Source organism: Pteropus medius, unplaced genomic scaffold (assembly GCF_902729225.1).
Source record: "Pteropus medius unplaced genomic scaffold, Ma_sr-lr_union100, whole genome shotgun sequence".
Lineage (NCBI taxonomy): Eukaryota > Metazoa > Chordata > Mammalia > Chiroptera > Pteropodidae > Pteropus > Pteropus medius.
In genome coordinates this window covers 1,409,448-1,430,182 of record NW_024351073.1, presented here as the reverse complement: position 1 = coordinate 1,430,182, position 20,735 = coordinate 1,409,448, and the positions used below count along the sequence as shown (strand labels likewise).

At 34.2% G+C, this 20,735-nt stretch overlaps 1 protein-coding gene across 3 annotated transcripts in view; it reads right to left on the bottom strand.

The window, feature by feature from the left end:
* Positions 1-5,740: 5,740 nt before the first annotated feature.
* TTC33 (tetratricopeptide repeat domain 33) overlaps positions 5,741-20,735 on the bottom strand; it is a 37,238-nt gene continuing 22,243 nt past the window's right edge. For all 3 annotated transcript variants that reach the window (XM_039842601.1, XM_039842600.1, XM_039842602.1), the window contains 3 exons: positions 13,307-13,388; positions 11,724-11,855; positions 5,741-9,203 (listed from right to left, as the gene is read on the bottom strand). In XM_039842601.1, the coding sequence (XP_039698535.1) occupies positions 8,850-9,203; positions 11,724-11,855; positions 13,307-13,388 (568 nt within the window). In that variant the 3' untranslated portion in view covers positions 5,741-8,849. The remainder of the gene's footprint in view (positions 9,204-11,723; positions 11,856-13,306; positions 13,389-20,735) is intronic.

Below are 20,735 nucleotides of genomic sequence, written 5' to 3'. Positions count from 1 at the left end.
GGAACAATTTGGTGGGAGGAAAGAACAAAGTTGAAAAAATCACATTGCTACTTGACTATAATTTTTAAGCTAGAAAAAAATTTTTTAAGCTAGTAATCGAGACAGTGGTACTGTCATCAGGATAGACATATAGATCAGTGTAACAGATTATAAAGCTCAGACAAATCTTCAATACATGGTGAACTGATTTTCAGTAGAGATGCCAAGGTATTTCAATAGCAAAGGGCAGTTTTTCAATGAGTTGTGCTTGAATAACTGGACATTAAAAAAAAAAACCCTCAACCCTCATACTCACATAAAAATTTACTTGACGTAGATCACAGACTTAATTATAAAAGTTAAAACTATAAAACTTTTAGCAGAAAACAAAGACTCTGATTTTGGAGTAAGCACAGATTTCTCAGCATACAGAAAGCACTACCATAAAAGAAAAAGAAAAATAGGACTTCATCGAAATTAGAAACGTCTGTTCTTCAAAAGGTATCATTAAGAAAAAAAGGTGATTTTTGTTTGTCAAGATGGTGGAGTATGTAAACACTGTGCTTGCCTCCTCTCACTACCACATCAAAATTATTTCTAAACTACAGACCAACCATCATTGAAAATCACCTGTCTGGCTGAACAGAGTCCTAGAGGTAAGGACATACAGAAGAAGCCACCTTGAGACAAGTAGGAGGGACGGAGATGCAGACTAGGCTGGTCTCACATTCCAGCGTGGTGGTTAAAAATGGGTAGGGATATCTTGGCTGTGGAGATCCCCCAGAAGAGCAAGGGATCCTAGCCCCACACCAGGTTCCTCAGCCCAGCATTCTGGCACTGGGAAGAGACAGTCCCTAGAAAACCTGGATGTGAAAATCAGCAGAGATTGTGGCTGAACTAGATGGAGGGTGACTGGATTTCTAGGTGTTGCTCTTAAAGAGCACGCGCATGAACTGACCTCCTGACAGACTCATTCACTCTTAGCCCCACTAGTGGGGCAGCAGCTAAAAGTATGCCAGGGACATATGAAAAGGAACTGAATTTTCTGGCTTCAGGGCGAGGGCTGGAAGCTTTCTCCCAGACAAAAGTGCTGGTGGAAGCCGCTCATCCTTTGTTGGGCCCTCCCCCAACCCAGCATGCAGGTGGCCGCCACTTCTGAGTCTCCATCAACCTGGTTAACACTGGTCATCCTGCCCTGGTGATTCCGAGACCCCACCCCACCCAAATTGCAGGCCTATGCAAGCTGCTCCCAGTGGCTTTTCTATACAGATGGCCTATCTTGGCTCACACTGAGGACTTTTCTGAAATCGCTCAGAGGCCCAGAAAATCTAAACAAGCAGCATCTGGCTTTGGCATGTCCCGTACCTCTCTCTGAGCAGCCAAAGCCTGGCACTAACAGCAGCCAGCCTCAGTTCATGGGTTGGTCTCTCAAGGCACCTCCAAGCCCAGAGTGGGTGGCAGCGATCTGCAGATTGCTTGGTGGCTCAGGCCAGGTGGCCCCAGACAGGGCACACATGGCAGCTGAACACGGCCTGTGGCGGGGCCACTCCCAGGAGATCTCAGGGACCGGCATGCCTGGTAACCAGCTTCAGATTGATCCAGAGCACCACCCAAGCTCACATCCAGATGAAACACCCAAAGGGCAGACTGGGCAGGCACCAGAACCCTGCTAAAGAGAATCCTGCTCCATAGGGTCAGCTCCCACTGATGTGCAAACAGCAACCAAGGCTCAGACTACAACAGGAGGGCACACAAAGGACATACCTGGAGCACCAAGCTCAGGTGACCAGGGAGACTACGCCACTGGGCCCCACAGGACACCTACTACCTAAGGCCACTCTAAGAATTGGAGACATGGCAGCCCTACCTAATATATAAACACAAAAATAGGAAAGCAGTCAAAATGAGGAGACAAATATGTCCCAAATGAAAGAACAGAACATAGCTCCAGAAAAGAAACTACACAAAATAGAGACAAGCAATCTACCAGCTGCAGAGTTCAAAACACTGGTTCTAAGAATGCTCAAGGAACTTAGGGGAAGAGTAGATGAACTCTGTGGGAACTTTAACAAAGAGACAGGGAACATAAAAATAGAGACAGAAAACATAAAAAATAACCAGTCAGAAATGAAGAGTAGAATACCTAAAATGAAGAATACATCAGAGGGAATCAACAGTAGATTAGATGAAGAAGATGATGGAATCAGCAATTTAGAAGATAAGGTAGCAGAAAACACCCAATCATAACAGCGACAAGAAAAAAGAATCCAAAAAAATGAGGATAGTTTAAGGGGTCACAGGTGTACCAACATTTGCATCATAGGGATACCAGAAGAAGGAGAGAGCAAGGAGCTGAAAATCAATTTGAAGAAATAATGACAGAAAACTTTCGTAACCCAGAAAGGAACTAGAGCTACAAACCCAGGAAGTGCAGAGAGTCCCAAACAAGATGAACCCAAACAGGCTCACGCCAAGACACATCATAATTAAAATGACAAAGATTAAAGACAAAGAGAGAATCAGAAAAGCAGCTAGAGAAAAGCAGTTAGTTACCTACAAGGGAGCTCCCATGAGAGTGTCAGCTGATTTCTTAACAGAAACTTGGCAGGCCAGAAGGGATTGGCATGAAACTTTCAAAACGATGAAAAGCAAGGACCTACAATAAAGATTACGCTACCTAGCAAAGCTATCATTTAGAATCAAAGGACAGATAAAGAGCTTCCCAAAAAAGAAAAAGCTAAAGAAGTTCATCACCACCAAGCCAGTATTACAAAAAATATTAAAGAAACTTCTTTAAAAAAAAAAAAAGATAAAGAAATATGAATAATAAAATGGGAATAACTATATATCTATCAACAATTACTTTAAATGTAAATGGATTAAATGCTCCAATTGAAAGACAGGGTAGCTGAATGGATAAGAAAACAAGACCCTTACATATGCTGCCTAACAGAGACGAACTTCAGATTGAAAGACACACAGATTGAAAGTAAAGGGATGGAAAAAGATATTTCATGAAAATGGAAACAAGCAAAGATAAAAGCTTAGGTAGCAATACTTACGTCAGATAAAAACAGACTAAAACAAAAGCTGTAACAAGAGACAAAGAAGAACTCACTAATTCCACTTCTGGGTATTTATCTGAAGAAACCGAAAACACTACTTTGAAGGGACACGTGAAACCGTATGTTCACTGAAGCATTATTTACAGCAGCCAAGATATGGAGGCAACCTGGGTGTCTATCAGTGGGTGAATGGATAAAGAAGAGGTGGTACACATATACAACTGAATATTACTCAGCCATAAAAAGAGAATGAAATCTTGCCATTTGCAACAACATGGAACGACCTACAGGGTACTGTGCCGAGTGGAGTAAGTCAGACAGAAGACAAATGCCATACAATTTCACTTACATCTGCAATCTACAGAACGAAACAAACAAACAGAAACAAACTCATAGATACAGAGAACATTTTGATGGTTGCCAGATGGGAGGGGTGTTGGAGAGGGTGAATAAAAAAGGGGAAGGGATTAAGAAGTACAAATTAGTAGTTGCAAAATAGTCACGGGGATGTAAAGTACAGCTTAAGGAATATTGTTAATAATATTGTAATAACTATGTATGCTGTCATACGGGTACTAGATTTATCAAGGTGATGACTCTGTAAGTTTTATCAATGTCTAATCACTATGTTGTAAACCGGAAACTAATACAACATTGTATACCAACTGTAACTGAAAAATTAAAAAAAATTCTTAAAAATGAAAAAAAAACAAAAAAACAAAAGGCAAGCCACAGATGAGGACAAAATATTCACAATACATATAGCTCATAAAGGATTTTTATTTAGAACATTAAAAAAATCTCACAACTCGATAAGATAACCCATACAAAATATGGGCAAAATATTTGAAATAGCACTTCCCAAATGAAGATAAACAAATGTCAAAAAGACACATGAAAAGATGCTCAACATCATCAGAGAAATGCATATTAAAACCACAATGAGCTATTACCACTACACATCCACTAAAGTGGCTCCTATTAAACACAATGACAACACCATGTATTGACAAAGATATGGAGCAACTGAAACTTTAATACATTGCTGGTAGGAATGCAAATGATACAACTACTTTGGAAAAGTTTCACAATTTCCTCTAAAGTTACACATATACTTACCATAAGACTTAGCAATCCCACCCAAAGTATTTACCCAAAAGAAATGAAAGCCTATATCCACACACAGACTTGTGATATATACACATAGCAGTTTTATTCATAAGAGATCAAAACTTAAGATATTCATTAACAACCTAGATGTCCATCAACAGATATGAAAAGCTACAAACTGTAGTCTCTTCGTAAAGCTACAAACTGTAGTCTCTTCGTAAAAGCTACAAACTGTAGTCTCTTCGTAAAACAGAATAATGCTCAGCAAAGAAAGAAACATATTACTGATATGCATAATAAAATGGATGAATCTCAACGCAGATTTCAAAAGTGTTATGCTGAACAAAAAATGTCAGACACAGAGTACAGGCTGTATGATCTATTTATTTGAAATTCTAGAAAAGTCTAATCTAATTTATAGTCACATAAAGCAGATAAGTAGTTGAATAGTGCTAGTTGTTGGGGTGGTAGAGAACTGACTGTGAGCATTGGAGAACTTTTTTGGGTGGTGGGAATATTCTACATTTTGATGGGAATATTCTACATTTTGATGGTAATAGTGATTGCATAGGTATTCACATTTGTCTAAACTCAAACTATAAGCTTATAAAGGGTGCATTTATTATATGAAAATTATACTTTAATAAAGTCAACAGGGTGGGCAGAGGATACCATGGTTCTTTTTACATTCTTCCCTTCCAATTAAATCTAGAGTCAATATTGTGGTCTTCTACAATTCCAAAGTCAATAGACCTTTTAAATATCCTGAATAAATGTTTACAAGTTACCTTGTAATTAAGGAGAATGTCCATGATTTTAAAAAAAATCTAAAATAAATAATTTCCCAATTTGTTCTTGTCTCATGCTTACTTTGAAATATAAGCTACACTAATCTTTGTTGGGGTTGGAGCAAATCTTAATAGCCTTTGTCCCCTCCTGATTTCTGAGCTACTCGAGACAAAGAGAGTCAGGCAGATAGAGATTCAATATGTCAGATTTACTATCAGATGTGATGTCAGAAGAAGTCTCAGTTAGAGGATGTACTTTTAGGTTTGTGCCAAGAATGACCACCTAATGTCAAAGCCAGGATTAGGCAGACCTGTTCATCCAGGCATGGGCGGTCCTGCAAACCACCGGTTTTCCCTTGCAAATGCAGAGCCTTCTCTGCAAAAATTACATGTCTGGCAAGGGACCACAACATAGGCTCTCTGCAGGCATGACAAATCCAAAAGAAGGGGAGAAAGGACGTTTTATGTCCAGTTATTTATCCTACACTCCCTCTCCTGAGGAGGTGGAAGGAAGGAAGAAGGGAGAGATCAGGATTCCTTGGTTAGTGGATGTCCAAAGAGCACTGTGAAAGGAAGCCACCTCCACCCTCTGCCTTCCCAACACAAGGTAAATTAACATTTCTCAACCTTTCTTCCACCTCAGCACACACAACAGGTGAAGTTCACAAATAGCACACATTAAGGCACAATTCATTGTACATTAGTTGTAGGGTCACCCCTTCGCTTCCATTCAAGTGGGCATATTTAATTGTAAGTGACTAAGGTGACATATTTCAGTTTACTTTGGTAATGAGTAAATCATTTACAAATTTCTATATTTTATTACTGGTTAAGAAAACATTACTTCGTCAATCCTAAAATGCCATCAATTACAAAATACACCATCAGTTTAATAGTAATCTCTCAGGAAAAAAACACATTTACTGTAGCCATTGATTTGAAGATAATTACCAAACTATAGCTCTTGTGTCAATTCACAACTCATTTAGATACGTTATGTCATGAAATCAAAGTCCAGAGTCAGTTTAGAAGGGCTTCTGACTCACGAAGCCTGAAATTAAAGAAATGACAATTTCCTACTACCGGGAATGGCAATGAAACGAGTTCTGACATCATTACATAAAGCGTAATTTTCAAACTAAAAAGGCTATACTAATCAGTTATAATCATGGAAACTCTAGCTTTCTGAGACAAAACATTTTTAAGTCTTCATTATAGTTTTGCCATATAACATCAATTTAAAAGCTTCTCCTACTGAGGCTGCCATACAATTTTGACATAGACCTCAACTGTAGTAGCTTTAGGTTCTTGCATGACTTTTCAAAGTTTATGTAGTATTTGTTAGTACATTTAAAATAAATATTCTATATAATCTAAGAACCTGTTGTCTAGAGAATACTAAATAATCTCAAATTATCAGGCACAGTCTTGGCGAGTAGTGTTCTGACTAATGAGTGTCTATGCCATATAATTTTCAAACAAGAAAAATACAAATTATAATCGAGTTAATTTCAGTGTTTAGTGTTGTTTCAGAAAGTATATTAAACATCTTTAATTATATTACTATCATGAACATGAATTATTTTTCTTTCAGATTCAAATAATTTGTTATTACAGTTAATAAGCTTAGTAAATGTCAGATATCAGTATTCACATCCTTATAAAATAATGTATACATTTTTCTCTTCAGGCATTGAAGAGCGTTAGCTAAGCATCTTTTATGGCCTAGAAAAAAGAAAGTTGCTTTCTTTCTCCACAACTCACTATTATTTTTTCTCCTCTATCTTATGTGTAAACCATCTTATGTCTTATATCTGAGTAAGGAAGAGACGATTCTGACCTACCAATGTCAATAGAGAGGAAACACAGGGTCCTTAAACATCGTATAGTGGCTATGTGTACCCCATCCTGGGTCTTGCCTCTTTTGGGTTGAGGCATAGACTTTATACCAAGACGAATCCCCAGTTGATAACCATCTGTCCTATAATATCAGAAGTAGTGACTTCTCACTTTTAAACAAGGGAAAGATTACAAAGAATTTCTCTTCCTTTCTTAAAATTAGAAGAAACTGAAGTTAAAACTAATTCAAGTTCTTCAAAGAAAAAGCTAGCATTTACTGAGTACTTTATATGTGAGATATTATACAAGGTGCTTTACATATTTTATTTTCATATAAGAAAGAAATTAATAAATCAATCTAATTTTTCAAAAGCTAACAGCACAAAATAGGCAAATCTTTAAAATATAGAAGAAAACTATTTATTCACAAATTGCACAATAAACAAACACTCATTATTCAAAACAACATACCAAATAAGTGCTCATTTTTCTAGATACCCAACTATCTAACGTTTGAGAATATTTCTTATTAAATAAAATAACAAATAATTAATATTTGTTTTTTGGATCATTCTAAAATTAACCTCTCTAACCAGAGCTAATTTTATAATGTAACTATGGGGGAAAATATAATACTTTTCAAGGCAAGTGCTAACTTCTCTGATTCTGAAAAAGAGGTAAATATTCCACTAAAAGAAAATAATTTTTAAATCATCTCAGAAAAATTTAGACAATTACTTACATGCTCCAACAGAATAAGACTTCTGAAAATAAAGTAACTTACTTTCATCTTTAACAAGAATAAAATTAATTTTACACCAATAATAGATTCCTGAGTGTCAGAAGTAACAGTACCCAGTAGTTCTATATAATTGTACTACAATATGTATAATATAAAATAATTCATGTTAGCAATGACCATATTGATTTGTGGACATAACTGTAATGTTTCAATGAACTATTTCTTCAATATATCCTTCTCTACTCGTGCGATCATGCCGTAAATTACATTTCAGTTTCCACTTATGCTGTACCTAACTTATTCACTCATTTGTACTCTAACAATAACATTTCTATGTTGTTTTTTAGAACGATATAATTTAGCTGTTTAAAATTGTGATTATTTCTCGTTTCACTGAGTAGTTATGAACAAGTTATCTAAAAAGGAATTCCAAACCATTAGCTGAAAAATTATAAGCAAAAGCAAGTTATTTTCAAGGTTTTTAAGCTGTTTAAAATAAAATACTGCTTTGACTAGGACAACATTGCAGTACAATATATAATGTAGCTTAAAGGGCCATTCATTTTTTTTTTTAAATGCACATCTTAAAAATGACTCGTTTGTGGTCAGGACTATCTACTTTAACAATTAAAAAAATAAAACCATCATTCTTACATTTATCTGTACTTCACACATCTAACAAATACTGAAGGTGGCAACTACCATGGTTATAATTTTAAAGTCAAAACATTAGCACAAATCAGAATTAAGAGAAACTACAGAAAATGTTCAGAATGTACACATTCGCATGCATTTCCAGCCAAACTTTCAAAGAGTCTACATATAACCAAATGACAATTTTGAATCAAAATGAATGTCAAAAATTTTCAAGCTCTGTGACAGATTTACCCTAATGAAAGAAGAAAAACAGAAGAAAGAATTGTAACAGCAGTATATTTTTAGGAGGGAAAGAAATCACCTACTTCCTTTATCATAAAACAGAAGTCAACAAGTCAACATTTTAATAACACTGGCCATCAAGTTATTCACTATTTGAGAATTTACTTTTCAAGTTGTGTCTTTAAAATGTATTCACTTATATATTTTGATTATTTATTAATCAAAAACCATTTTGTTCAGAATTCTAATTTTAAGAAGTTTAAATCATAACTTATCAAAGCATAGTCCAAACACTGTACAATAATTCTACCATTTAGTTTTTATATACCTCATCTGAAAAATTTATTTTACAAACAGGAGTTTCTCTATGTTTCTCCAGAGTAAATGCCCCTATGCCTAAAGCTTTAAGTGGCAATCAAAAAGATAGATTCAAATAATTTCTATGCTTCATCGGGCTTTGATAAAAACAGAGCCATCTGGTGGTAGAGCACCATCTTCCTTCTCAGTTACAGTCTCTACAGTACCAGAAGCTGACACAATAACCATTGTTTTATTTGCTGAAACTGTCTTCTGTTTTTCAGCAATAGCTGCACAAACAGCAACAATCTCATCACTTTCAAAGTCGTAGTCAGGAATTGACTTTGGAGAGATATGTGTTACTTCCACTGGTGCTTCACTTTTTTTAATCCTCTGGGCTACCTTCTGCTGCTCCTGAAGCGTTCTTGCCCAAGAAAGGTCTTCTTTCCATATTTCAGGGTTCATTGGATAGATGTGAAGGGCTACTTGAAAACTTCGAATTGCCTAAAGAAAAAAAGGTTAGGGTTTTTCGTTCGCTTTGTTTTAAAAAATAAGTATATTTAACATAATCCATGTATGTCTTTTTTTTTTTTAACATAACAGAATGTAAGAATGATGGAAAGGTCAATTCCTCAGAAAGATAAAACAATTATAAATATATATGCATCCAACATCAGAACACCTAAGTATATAAAGTAAACATTGACAGAACTAAAGGGAAAAATAGCTATAGATCAATAAGGAAAGACAAGTCTTGAATAACACTATAAATCAAAGGGACCTAACAAACCTATACAGAACATTTCACCTAACAGCAGCAGCATATACATTATTCTCAAGCACATGTAACATTTCCAAGATAGATCACGTTATATTACATATCAAGTCTTAACAAATTTAAGAGGATGCATCAAGTATCTTTTCTGACTACACTGGAAAAAACTAGAAATCAATAGCAAAAAGAAAACTGGAAAATTTAAAAATATGTAGAAATTAAAGAAGAAATCAAAAGAGAAATTAGAAAATATCCTTACATGAATGAAAATGAAAATATAACATACTAAAATTATGGGATGCAGCAAAAGCAGAACTAAGAGGGAAATTTATAGCAATAATGCCTATGTTAAAAAAAGAAAGATCTTAAGTAAAAAGTCTATTTTTGCACCTTAAATTAGAAAATGAAGAACTAAGCCTATAATCATTTTCCAACATACATACCCAATTCTGCATAAAAAGCTAAATAATTACTCATAGAGCTATATCCAACTATTGACTTTTAATTTACTGCCTGTTCTATTTAAATATACATTTTCTTATGTTTTAATCCATACATATATATAGTAAGAATTGTTAGATGTTAGAAATTTTAGCTTGCTTTCAATATGTTTTTCATAGTATCCCTTCATTACGACATTCAGTAAAGTCATTTTTTAACTATTCCAGTCTTTCAAAAGAAGAGATGAAGTGTACATAAAAATGACAAGTTTAGATTTTTTTAAGTAGAGCCCTAAAAAACATTAAATGAGGACAAAATAGCACTTTTAATTCCTCCAAGAATTTCACAATATAGTGGAGAGAATCATTATCAATAGAAAAAAAAAAAAAACCTAGTTGAACAACTAGTACTCTTATTTTAAAAACTTTAAATATTGAATAATTTTACTTTTATTGGTTGTTTTAAAGTATTTGTTATCTCATCTGCAGTACATTTTCTTTATTTTTAGGAGAATTTTTGCTAAACATTCTATCCTAGAGATTTTTTCCATTATCTAATAGGTACTTACAAGCAAAATATATAATGATCTGTAAGTTTAAAAAAAGAAGAAATAGGAAAAAGTATTACATGATAAATTTTTGTTGTTTTCCTGTTAGCTTATTAGAAAACCAAATTCCTGAATTTCTTTTTTCCAATTCTGCGATGATTTAAGTCTTCAGGAGAGAAAAGATGACTATGTTAAATGGCAAGGAAAGAAAATGGCCTTTGGCTGATCTGGTTTCTGTCATAATATCATTTTTAAGTTACTCTACTCCAATCGATTATTTTCTCATCAAAATTTCCTACTTATTATATTTGAGAATTTGACAAACATCTTTTTTTTTGTAAACAGAAATAATAATATATTTACAAGAGTGCCAGAAAAACCTAATTTATCTACAACTTACTAAAACCATTGTTAGCCAAGTTAAATTCCTGGTTTACCATTTTTTTTTAGCCTTTAACGAAAATTTTTTATTTGTTTTTAATTATTTTGTCTTATTTTTAACCATAAAAGGCCAAGAAAAGCATGAAAAATCTTTATTTACTTAATGACGAAAAGGAAATTTGGCACCATTACATTAGATTTGCAAACATTTTTTTGGAAATTAGCTGTCATCAGGGATATAGAAGCCCTGCCAAAACAAAAATAGGACAATTCTCAGAGCTAACACTCACCTCCTTGGCCTTTGTGACCTACAAGGTATAGTTCAGACAAGTTGAGAAATGCTTTAAGTATCAGGTTATAGTAAACTTTACACAGTATTTAATTTTTATAAGCTTCTACTCTTCCCCCTTTTTCCTCTCACTAAGCTTAGCAATTTTTCAGTCCAAATAGTTATCACCACTACGCTCCCATATTCTACTTTCTTCCTTCCCTAGCATAATCTTTTAGTGGTTTTGTCTCCAAAGTAATACTTATGGTACTTCATAATGTAGTATATTTGATGATGAAAAGAACTAACTTGAAAGTTGCTTACTTTATATTTAAATAACATTTACCAAATGTCAATGTTTTATGTTAAAATTTTTTTTAATGTCCGTGATTCCAAATACCTGAAAATTATTCTGACCCTTATATAAATGGCATTTATAATGGAAAAAAATGTTTGGTAATAACTCTGATTTGTGTTTATCATTTAATACCTTTAGGAGATAATTTGTTATTCATTTTTTGCATAGATTTAATACATGACTAACCTGTGGGTTTAGCTGATCAAAACATGTAAAAATAAAATATCAGCAGTATAATCACCTGACTTCCTTACCAAGACTATCTCTCCTAATCCAAGCTGAGCACGCCCCAAAGTTTGCCAAGACTCCCATGAATGTGGATTTCTCTGAACAGCCATTTCTGCTGCATGAACTGCAGGAAACATTTCATGAAGAGACATCAGAACCTACAGCCAAAAAGAAAAAAAACAAAACCTGTCAGTAATATTCATAAGCTAAAAAACTACTAATGGATAACCATACATAAACAACTCTTTTCATTTTTAAAAATATATTTTTAGTCTGGCAAACATAGCATTTCAGTGGTTTTGACCCCCTCCTCTGCCATTTGGAGTCAGGAATTATATTATTCTTCCTACTCCTAAAATAACTATAAAAATATAAACTATTCATTTTTTAATTATTAACCTTATTATCCATCTTGTCAAAACCATGCAGTCATACTAGCATGGTGGCTCAGAGCTATTTGATCTCTCAACTTCACTTCTATTTATTCTTTACAATGTGGTTTAAATGTGGTTTTCAGGGTACCCCAGGACTTGCTGTTAAACTAGATACATTTAAATTTATTCAACCACTCATCTTGGCCCTAGTGAACATCTTCCTACTATAAAAATTATTTAAACACTCCACAGGCCTCCACACAACTGGGTTCTTCATACCATGCAAACCAGAAAAATCAAGTAGTTCCAGAACCTTCTACCTTCTACCCACGAGAAAGGGCTGGATTTTATCTATAATCTTTGGGACCATATGCATTTCACATAATTTGTGACACAACCATCATTATCAAGTTCCAAATTAAACAACTCATTTCATACAGTTTGCCACAAATTCTGCCTTTAATATATATATATATTCAAGATTGAAAATTAAAGACTTATCCAAATGAAGGTCCTCATAGCACTTCATTCAGCAGATGTAATTTATTTGGGCTTTTCCTGGATAAACCCAAATCGAAGCTGATAAAAAATGTGCCCTATGCTTGAGATCATTAACTGAAAGATTCTGTTGAGTGTGTAGATCAAGGCTGAATGACAACTACTCCTTGCCAAAAATATGTGTAATACTCTGAGATTTGAAATCTCTTGGATAACCTAATCTAGGTGCTCAAAGGTTTTCTTTATCAACTTTCCTATAAAATAGTAGATATGTATTTTTAAGTATAAATGTTATTCTTAAACTATTAATAAACCGAGTCTATTCTGACCTTTGGCTAAGGACTAGGCCATTTTTAGAGAAATATCATCATCCAGAATCCAATCCATACCCATTCTGAAGAAACTTAGTTATTGCTAAGTCTACTACACTTAATTTCCAAGGAAAGCAAATACATTTCATTTATTTAGAAGATCACTAGTGACTTTTTAAAAGATATCCATCTGCTCATATCTTACCATAGTTAGGTTGAAATAAGTTAACTTCATTGTGAAGGTAAACAAATTTCTAACTGGACACATAAGGAAGAGCTATAAATAATATGGTAACTTATTTTTTCCCCCCAATAAATTGTATTTTAACAAGAAAATGGAAGAAAATGCTATTTTGGTTTATCATTGCTCACCAAACAAACGTAGTGCAATTTCATAATGAAAGTGAAATTCTTTATAATCATTACCTGTGATTTCATCTCATAGAGGGTAGCATCATTTGGGGTTAACTGTAGTGCTTCATCCCACTTCTGAATCGCCTCTCGATATCTGTAGTTGTTAAAGTTACATTAATATCATATTTTCAATAAGTCCTTGAGAGTACATGACCAAATTTAAAAACCAGATAGTAAGGAATAATTGTTCATCAAGAAATATCGCTATTCAAGAACTGACAATAATGATGTTACAAAGAGCAAGAAGTTTTAAGAGATAAAGGGAAAGGACAGCAAAAGAGGAAAAGGCAAAATATAAATGAAAATATAAATGATAATATAATCTCCGAGATTTTCTGGGCTGAGAAATAACCAGAATGTCTCTTTTTTTCATCATCCTCAATGTCTGCATATGTTGTCATTCATTTTAGATATACTATAAAGAACTTTTCGTAAGAATTTACAATCCAGTTGCAACCCTGGGCTCTACTGCGGTAACCTAGCTGATAGTGACAACGATTTAAAAGTTTCCAGGTAATTTTGTAAAGATTCTTCAGTTTTAAGTTTCCTTGTCTATAAGCTCCATGAACACAGAGATCGTGTCTTATTTCGTTACTCTTAATACATGGTAGGTTTATAAGATATGGGTCAAATGAATGAAAAATAGTATGGAGATGGTAATTTCATTGATGATCTCCCAGTCAGGTCTCTCTCTTGAGCTCCAAAGCCATATAGTCAACTAACATCTCCACTGAAATGTCTCATAAACTTGATATGCCCAAAACTGATCTTAGCATACTCCATGACAAATCTGCAGAAGCATAACAGCACTCTCTTTTTTAAAAAATAAAATTATGGAATGACTAAGTCCTACATGTTATCTAAAGGGGTCATCTTCACAGCATCCTTCCCAAGTGATTAATTCATGTATACTTGAATACTTCTATAATGAGAAAGCTCTAATTACCAGAACATTCGTCATTATGATGAGCTGAAACTTTCTACCTTGTACTTTCCCTCAATGCTACTAGTTCTGCTTTCCAGAGCTAAACAGAAAGTATATAATCCACCAGTTTTTACTCCTAGCTACATACGGAATGATCTAGGAGGATTATGGAAGGGAAACACACATACACACAGGCACATGCGCTGGTCCCTGCCTCAGCTCAATCAAAATTCTCAGAAATTCTCAGAGTAGGACCCAGGCATCTGCAATTTTTAAAAAGTTCCCCAGGTAACACTAATAAAAACCAGGGTCTTAACGACGGATAATATCTCTCATAGCATATTAAGCCCTATCATGTGCTATCTTCTCTTGAATCACTTCTTGTTACCCATTTTCCAGACCTTTCCCTTCCCCTATATGTGTTCTTGTGCATAATTTCCTACCTAATATGTGAAGATCCAAACCAAACATAACAACCAAGATGTGGGCTGATCTGCACTATTATTTAAGCAGGGAGCAAAGAACTAAAGAAATAAAGACAAAATTTGGTAGAAAATACATAGTTGAAGAACATAAAAAAGTACATTCTCTGTTTTCACCTTGCTATGGAGTTCTTTACTAGTGAATAATACGTATGGGCAATACCATTTCTCGGTCTTATGTCATATCGACAAATGGCAAATGGGCTAGAGCCTGCTTAGAATAAGTTTGCCATGGTACCCGCTCCATGGCTAGCAGCAAGGGTGAGGGCCAACAAGGTGGGAGTGTACTTTACAAAGCCTGCTTTAACTGCCATTATAGGTTGTAGCAGTGGCTATTTTTATTTTGTAGAAGCAGGCTACGTACAACTACAAGCCAAAAAGGCTGGTGGCAGTCTTTGTTCCCAGGCAAACCACATCTGAATATGCAAAGAGGACTATCAGATCTACTGCCCTGACCACTGTTAATATCTTCTTCCCTAACAGGGGCCCCTGCTGAGTCCTGAGGAGATATCTGTTTAAACACCTAGTTTAACTCTGGGTAAAAGACTACTTACATGAATTTTAGGAACTGCCAGCGATTTGGACAATGACCATTATTCACTTCACTTTTATAATGTGCTACCATGATGCTGTTATGTTCTTCCTTGCCTCTGCCTGTATCAGAAATATTCTTGTCACAAACCAAATCTCTAAGAGCTTCACTACTGAAAATGATTTCTCTATCGAGGATTTTGCCAAACTCAAGGATCTGTCTAGAGCCAGAGCCTCACCTGAACTCTAATTAGCAAAGGAAGAGATGAAATGGAACATACACAGAAGGAATGAGAAAGTCTGAGCTTCATTGTTTTAAAAACCACAGCTTCTGGAAAGGACAGAAAGGGGAGGAGGAGGAAGGTAGGTGCTGCAGATTCCAGTGGCCTCTTCCTTCTCTGATCTGCACATGTACATCTATTCAGGCAGCCTAAGACTGCAAATCTATGCTCGCAACTAAAACACACTGTTGGCTTGCACTGGGTATTCAATTCTTTTTAATACAAAATGTTCTTAAATCAGGTCTTCCTCGCATTCTACACCTGAGGAAAATGCACGTGCACACGCGCGTGCGCGCGCGCACACACACACACACACACACACACTCATAATTTCACCACCCAAAGATGATAATTATAGTTAATACAGTTAACATTTTATTGCTAATTCTTCCAGTTTATTTTAATGTATTGTGTATCACACAAAACATTTTTTTCACGTCTTTAAATCATCAAATCCTTCTCTCAGCAGCATAATGCTTAAAGAATGATTACTATTATTCCAATGCAAAATTCACTCAATTGGGTTCTCTATTGTTAGACATTAAAAATTACCCTTTGGTACAAGGTTTCAGTGATAAGTAAGTTTTGGGGATCTACTGTACTATAGTTATTATGATTATAGTTAACAATAGTGTATTATGTACTTGAAAGTTGCAAAAGAGAGTAAATATTAAATGTTCTTACCACACAAAAAAGTAATTATGTGTAACGATGGCTGTGTTAACTAACTTATTGTAGTGATCCTTTTGAAATATATACATGTATCAAATCATCACATTGTATACCTTAAACTTACACAATGTTATACATCAATTATATTTCAATAAAGCTAGAAAAAAAAATTACCCTTTGGCCATACAATTCTCTTTTGGAAGGAAGTGGCCTATGAATAATAATTACTGAAGAAGAAAAATCATATGTTAGAGGTCAAATTTAATACATATATTATATTTGATGTAAAACTGACTGGAAATGAGATTATCTTAGAAAGAAGTTTGTAAAACTCAAGATATTATTCTCATCGATTTCCTTTAATTAAGAAAAAAGTCAATAAGGGAAGAAATAAATATTATATTTACTTATCTATACTACCTCCCTTCAGATTTTCTACTGATATATGACCTGCCAGCTTCATAAGAAATATAGTTACAGTTCCCAGTTGGTTTACTTATTAGAGCTAGTAATCTCTATGCTAATCAAAAATTCAAAGGATACTAATATTCTTTAAATACAAGATTACATCTATAATACGAATTGTAGTCAGGCTGTTTAATCCCCTAGAAACTAGCCTAAATGTTTAACAATTAGAATCATAATTTAAATTTTTGATTTTTAGTCTTACAGAAAAAGGGAGAAAAATCCTTATAATGAAACACAAATAAATAGCCTCTCGTCCTTTCTCCTCAATCTAGTCTTCGAAATACATGTGCACGTACACATGTAAAAGCTCTACTTCAAGTGAACACTTTTAATTTAAACTATGGAAACAATAAAAGACTATGAACCTGAACACTATTTTCAAAACCTTTATAAGAGACAGAGATGGAAGTTTTTCCCTTCCATAATTTAGAAATAAAAATAACAAACCTCTAAGATGTTTATGAGGGAAAGTTCTTCTTTATGAGGGAAAAAACAGCTAATAAATGCAGAAGGAATATCACAATTTAAAAAATTATCATTTATGAAATAATGATCTAGGCAAGACTACCAGTGGATGCTAAAACCGTTAGGGAAAAGATTGATGCAGATCTGCATAATGGAGGATAAGGCTAATATACTACACAAACACTGTTAAATGATCCTAGCATCATTATATACATCATGACGTGATGTAGCAGAAAGTAAACAACGGCACGAATAGCCTCGCACAAAAAAAGGTTTTTGAACCTGAATTAAAGTTGCTAGACCTGACTTCCAGTTTACAGAAAATGAGACAGAGGATAAAGTTAAATAATCCAGAGGGGAAAAAAATGAGGCAAATTCAGAACGAGAGACAGTCTACAAAGCAATCTAATCTGCCTGGTCAATTTTAAAAGTCAATGTCATGGGAAAATTTTTTTTTAAGTGAGAGAATTGTTCTAATGGTCTAAATAAAAGGCCCATAAACTTTTTCTGTAAAGGGCCAAATAGCAAATATTTTAGGCTTTGGAATCAACTGTTGCTGTAGTGTGAACACAGCCAGAGAGACAATACAAATGAGTGGGGCTGTGTTCTGACAAAACTTGATTTGCAAAAATGGATGGCAGACTAGATTTGGTCCACTAACTGTAGTTTGTAGACCCTGCTCCAAATTAAAAGAGATTTAAAACACATAACAATCAGTAACAATAAATGAGCCTTGACAGTCAAAAAAATCAGCTTTAGAAATTTTATGGACAATTGCAAAACCAAATATGTATTAGATACTAGAATATATTAGGTAATTATTGCTGTCTTATGTGCTAATTGTATTATGGTTATATATAAAAATGTCCTTACTGATAGAAAATTCATATCAAAGATTTCAGGAACATGCTTTCACAAGGTCTGCCATTTATTTTTAAAACATACACAGATTAAGCAAATATAGAAAGATTGCTGAATTCAAATGATGGGTAAACAGGTGTTCACTGTATAATCATTCAACTTTGCTTTATGTTTGAAATTTTTCATAATAAAACGTTAGAAACCAGTTTTTGTTGGAAAATTATATGCACATTCTCTCTTTATACACACATTATGCATCTGTATACACACATGCATTAACCCTTAAAACCCAAGTTTGTTACTTGATAACAATATATTCAAAAGAAAAAAGGAAAAAAAAGTAAAATATTTTTTAAAAATGCACCCAGTTTGACACAGCAATTCCATCTCTACCAATCTTTCTTTTTGGACTAACCTGTATATGTGTACATTTATATCTCTGAAAGGATATTCACTATATAATTTTTAAAAACCAAAGATGAAAACATCCTTTCTCAAAAGTTAAATACATTACAATATATCATACAATAAAATATAAGTACCCCTTCATATCCAAATCTTTTTGGTCCCTGATTTTAGAGAGTAAGAGTCTGGGTGGTAAGAGATCTATACAGCCATTAAATATAAATCTAAAGATTAGGTTTATATTTCTTACAAATCTAAAGATTAGGTTTCTATTTCTTATAAATCCAAAGATCGTCTTTGGCAGGATATCAAGAAACTGGTAGCTGTCGTTGCCTGTGGGAAAGTGAACTAAGAGTCCAGAAAACAGGAGTGAGGGCAAGACTTACTTTTCAGTGTATATCCTTTGTTATTACTGCATTTACTTTTTAAAATGATGAACATATGTTACTGCCCCTTCCTTTTCATTAAAAATGTTAAGAACAAAATAAACAAACCAGAGAACGAGGTAGGATCACATACAGAGAGAGTAGATGAAAAAGTGAAAAGACACCAGAGATGGCGTTTCCAAACTTCCGAGGCCAAGCAGAAAAGAACAGTCCAGCAAAGACAACTGAGAAGCAGAGGAGAGGAAGAAGAAAATTCAGGACTGTGTGTGGTTTCGCAGAAACCTAGAGAGAAGTCTGTCATAGAGACTGATGAGTTTTTCTGAATACCTCAGAAAGATCTACTAAAATGTAGGTCATTGCTGACACTGACCAAAACAGTATTCTTAGAATGGAGGGGACATAAGCCAAACTAAAGAGTGAACTGGAAGTAAGACAGTGGGAACAATGAATGCTGACAACTCATGTGGGAAGGATTTCTGCGAATACCAAAGAGACAAATGAGAAGATAAGTGCATAGGAATATAAGATCAAGATAATTGAGCAGGTGTTGGGACTGCAAATTGGTGCAGCCACTATGGAAAACAGTATGGAGGTTTCTCAAAAAACTAAGAGTTGATCTACCATATGATCTAGCCCCTGTACTGGGTATTTACCCGCTAAGACCTGAAAACCCATATCCAAAAAAATATTTGCACATCAATGTTTATAGCATCATTATTCACAGTGGCCAGGATATGGAAGCAATCAAAGTGTCCTACGATAGAAGATTGGATAAAGAAGCCGTGATACATATATACAATGGAATATTACTCAGTCATAAGAAGAGATGAAATACTGCCATTTGCAACAACATGGATGGACCTCGAGATAATCAAGAGAAATAAGCCAGACAGAAAAAGTTGAAAATTACATGATATCATTTATATGTGGGATATAAACCTAAAAGCAACAAATGAACAGAACAAACAAACAGAGACTCATAGACATGGACAATGGACTAGTGGTTCCCAGACAGGGGGGAGGGTGGAGGGAGGTACACGGGGTAAAGGGGGTCAAATATGTGGCGACAGAAAGAAATCTAACTATGGGAGGTAAATACATATATGTCTTACTGTTCAAGTGTACAGCTGAAACTTATTGGATTTCATTAACCAATGTCACCATAGAAAAAAAATTAATTAAATTTTAAAAAAAAGATAATTAAGCAGGAATATAAGAATATAAGAAGGAATATATATCTCAAACACAACATGTTCAATCTAAACGAATCATCATCTCCTACTAATACCATGATAGATTTCTATTTGATTTTTATTGTTTATTTGTAAAACACAATTTTATGAGCCTATGTAGAACTATCAGAACAAATTTAAAAGCTATTCCCATACAGCCACATTTTTAGCAAATTAGTAGCTAATATTAAGATTCATCATTTTATTTCCTTACTAAAAACTATGATGTCAAGAACTTTTAGGATTTCATCTTGTTTCATATTGTGTTTCTAATAATATTTATAATAATTGTGCCCCAAAATATGTAATGATAGAAATATATTTTCTGGTTCAGTATAGATTTTGTTATTAGACATGACTTTCTTTTGTTCAGCATATACTGTTTGAAATTTAGTTTATGGATTAAATAGTTGAATGTAATACCTGAAACCATGAAACTCCTAGAAGAAAATATGGCAGTAAGGTTCTTGACATCAGTTTGGGAGATGATTTTTTAGGTTTGACATCAAAAGCGAAGACAACAAAAGAAAAATTAAGAAGTGCGACTGCAACAAACTAAAAGCTTCTGTACAGCACAGGAAACAATCAAGAAAATGAAAAGGCAACCTACTGAGAGGGAGAAAATATTTACAAATCACATATCTGATAAGGGGTAAATACCCGAAATATATAAAGAACTCACACAAATCAATAGCAACATAACAAAAAATCCGATTAAAAATGGGCAGAGGAT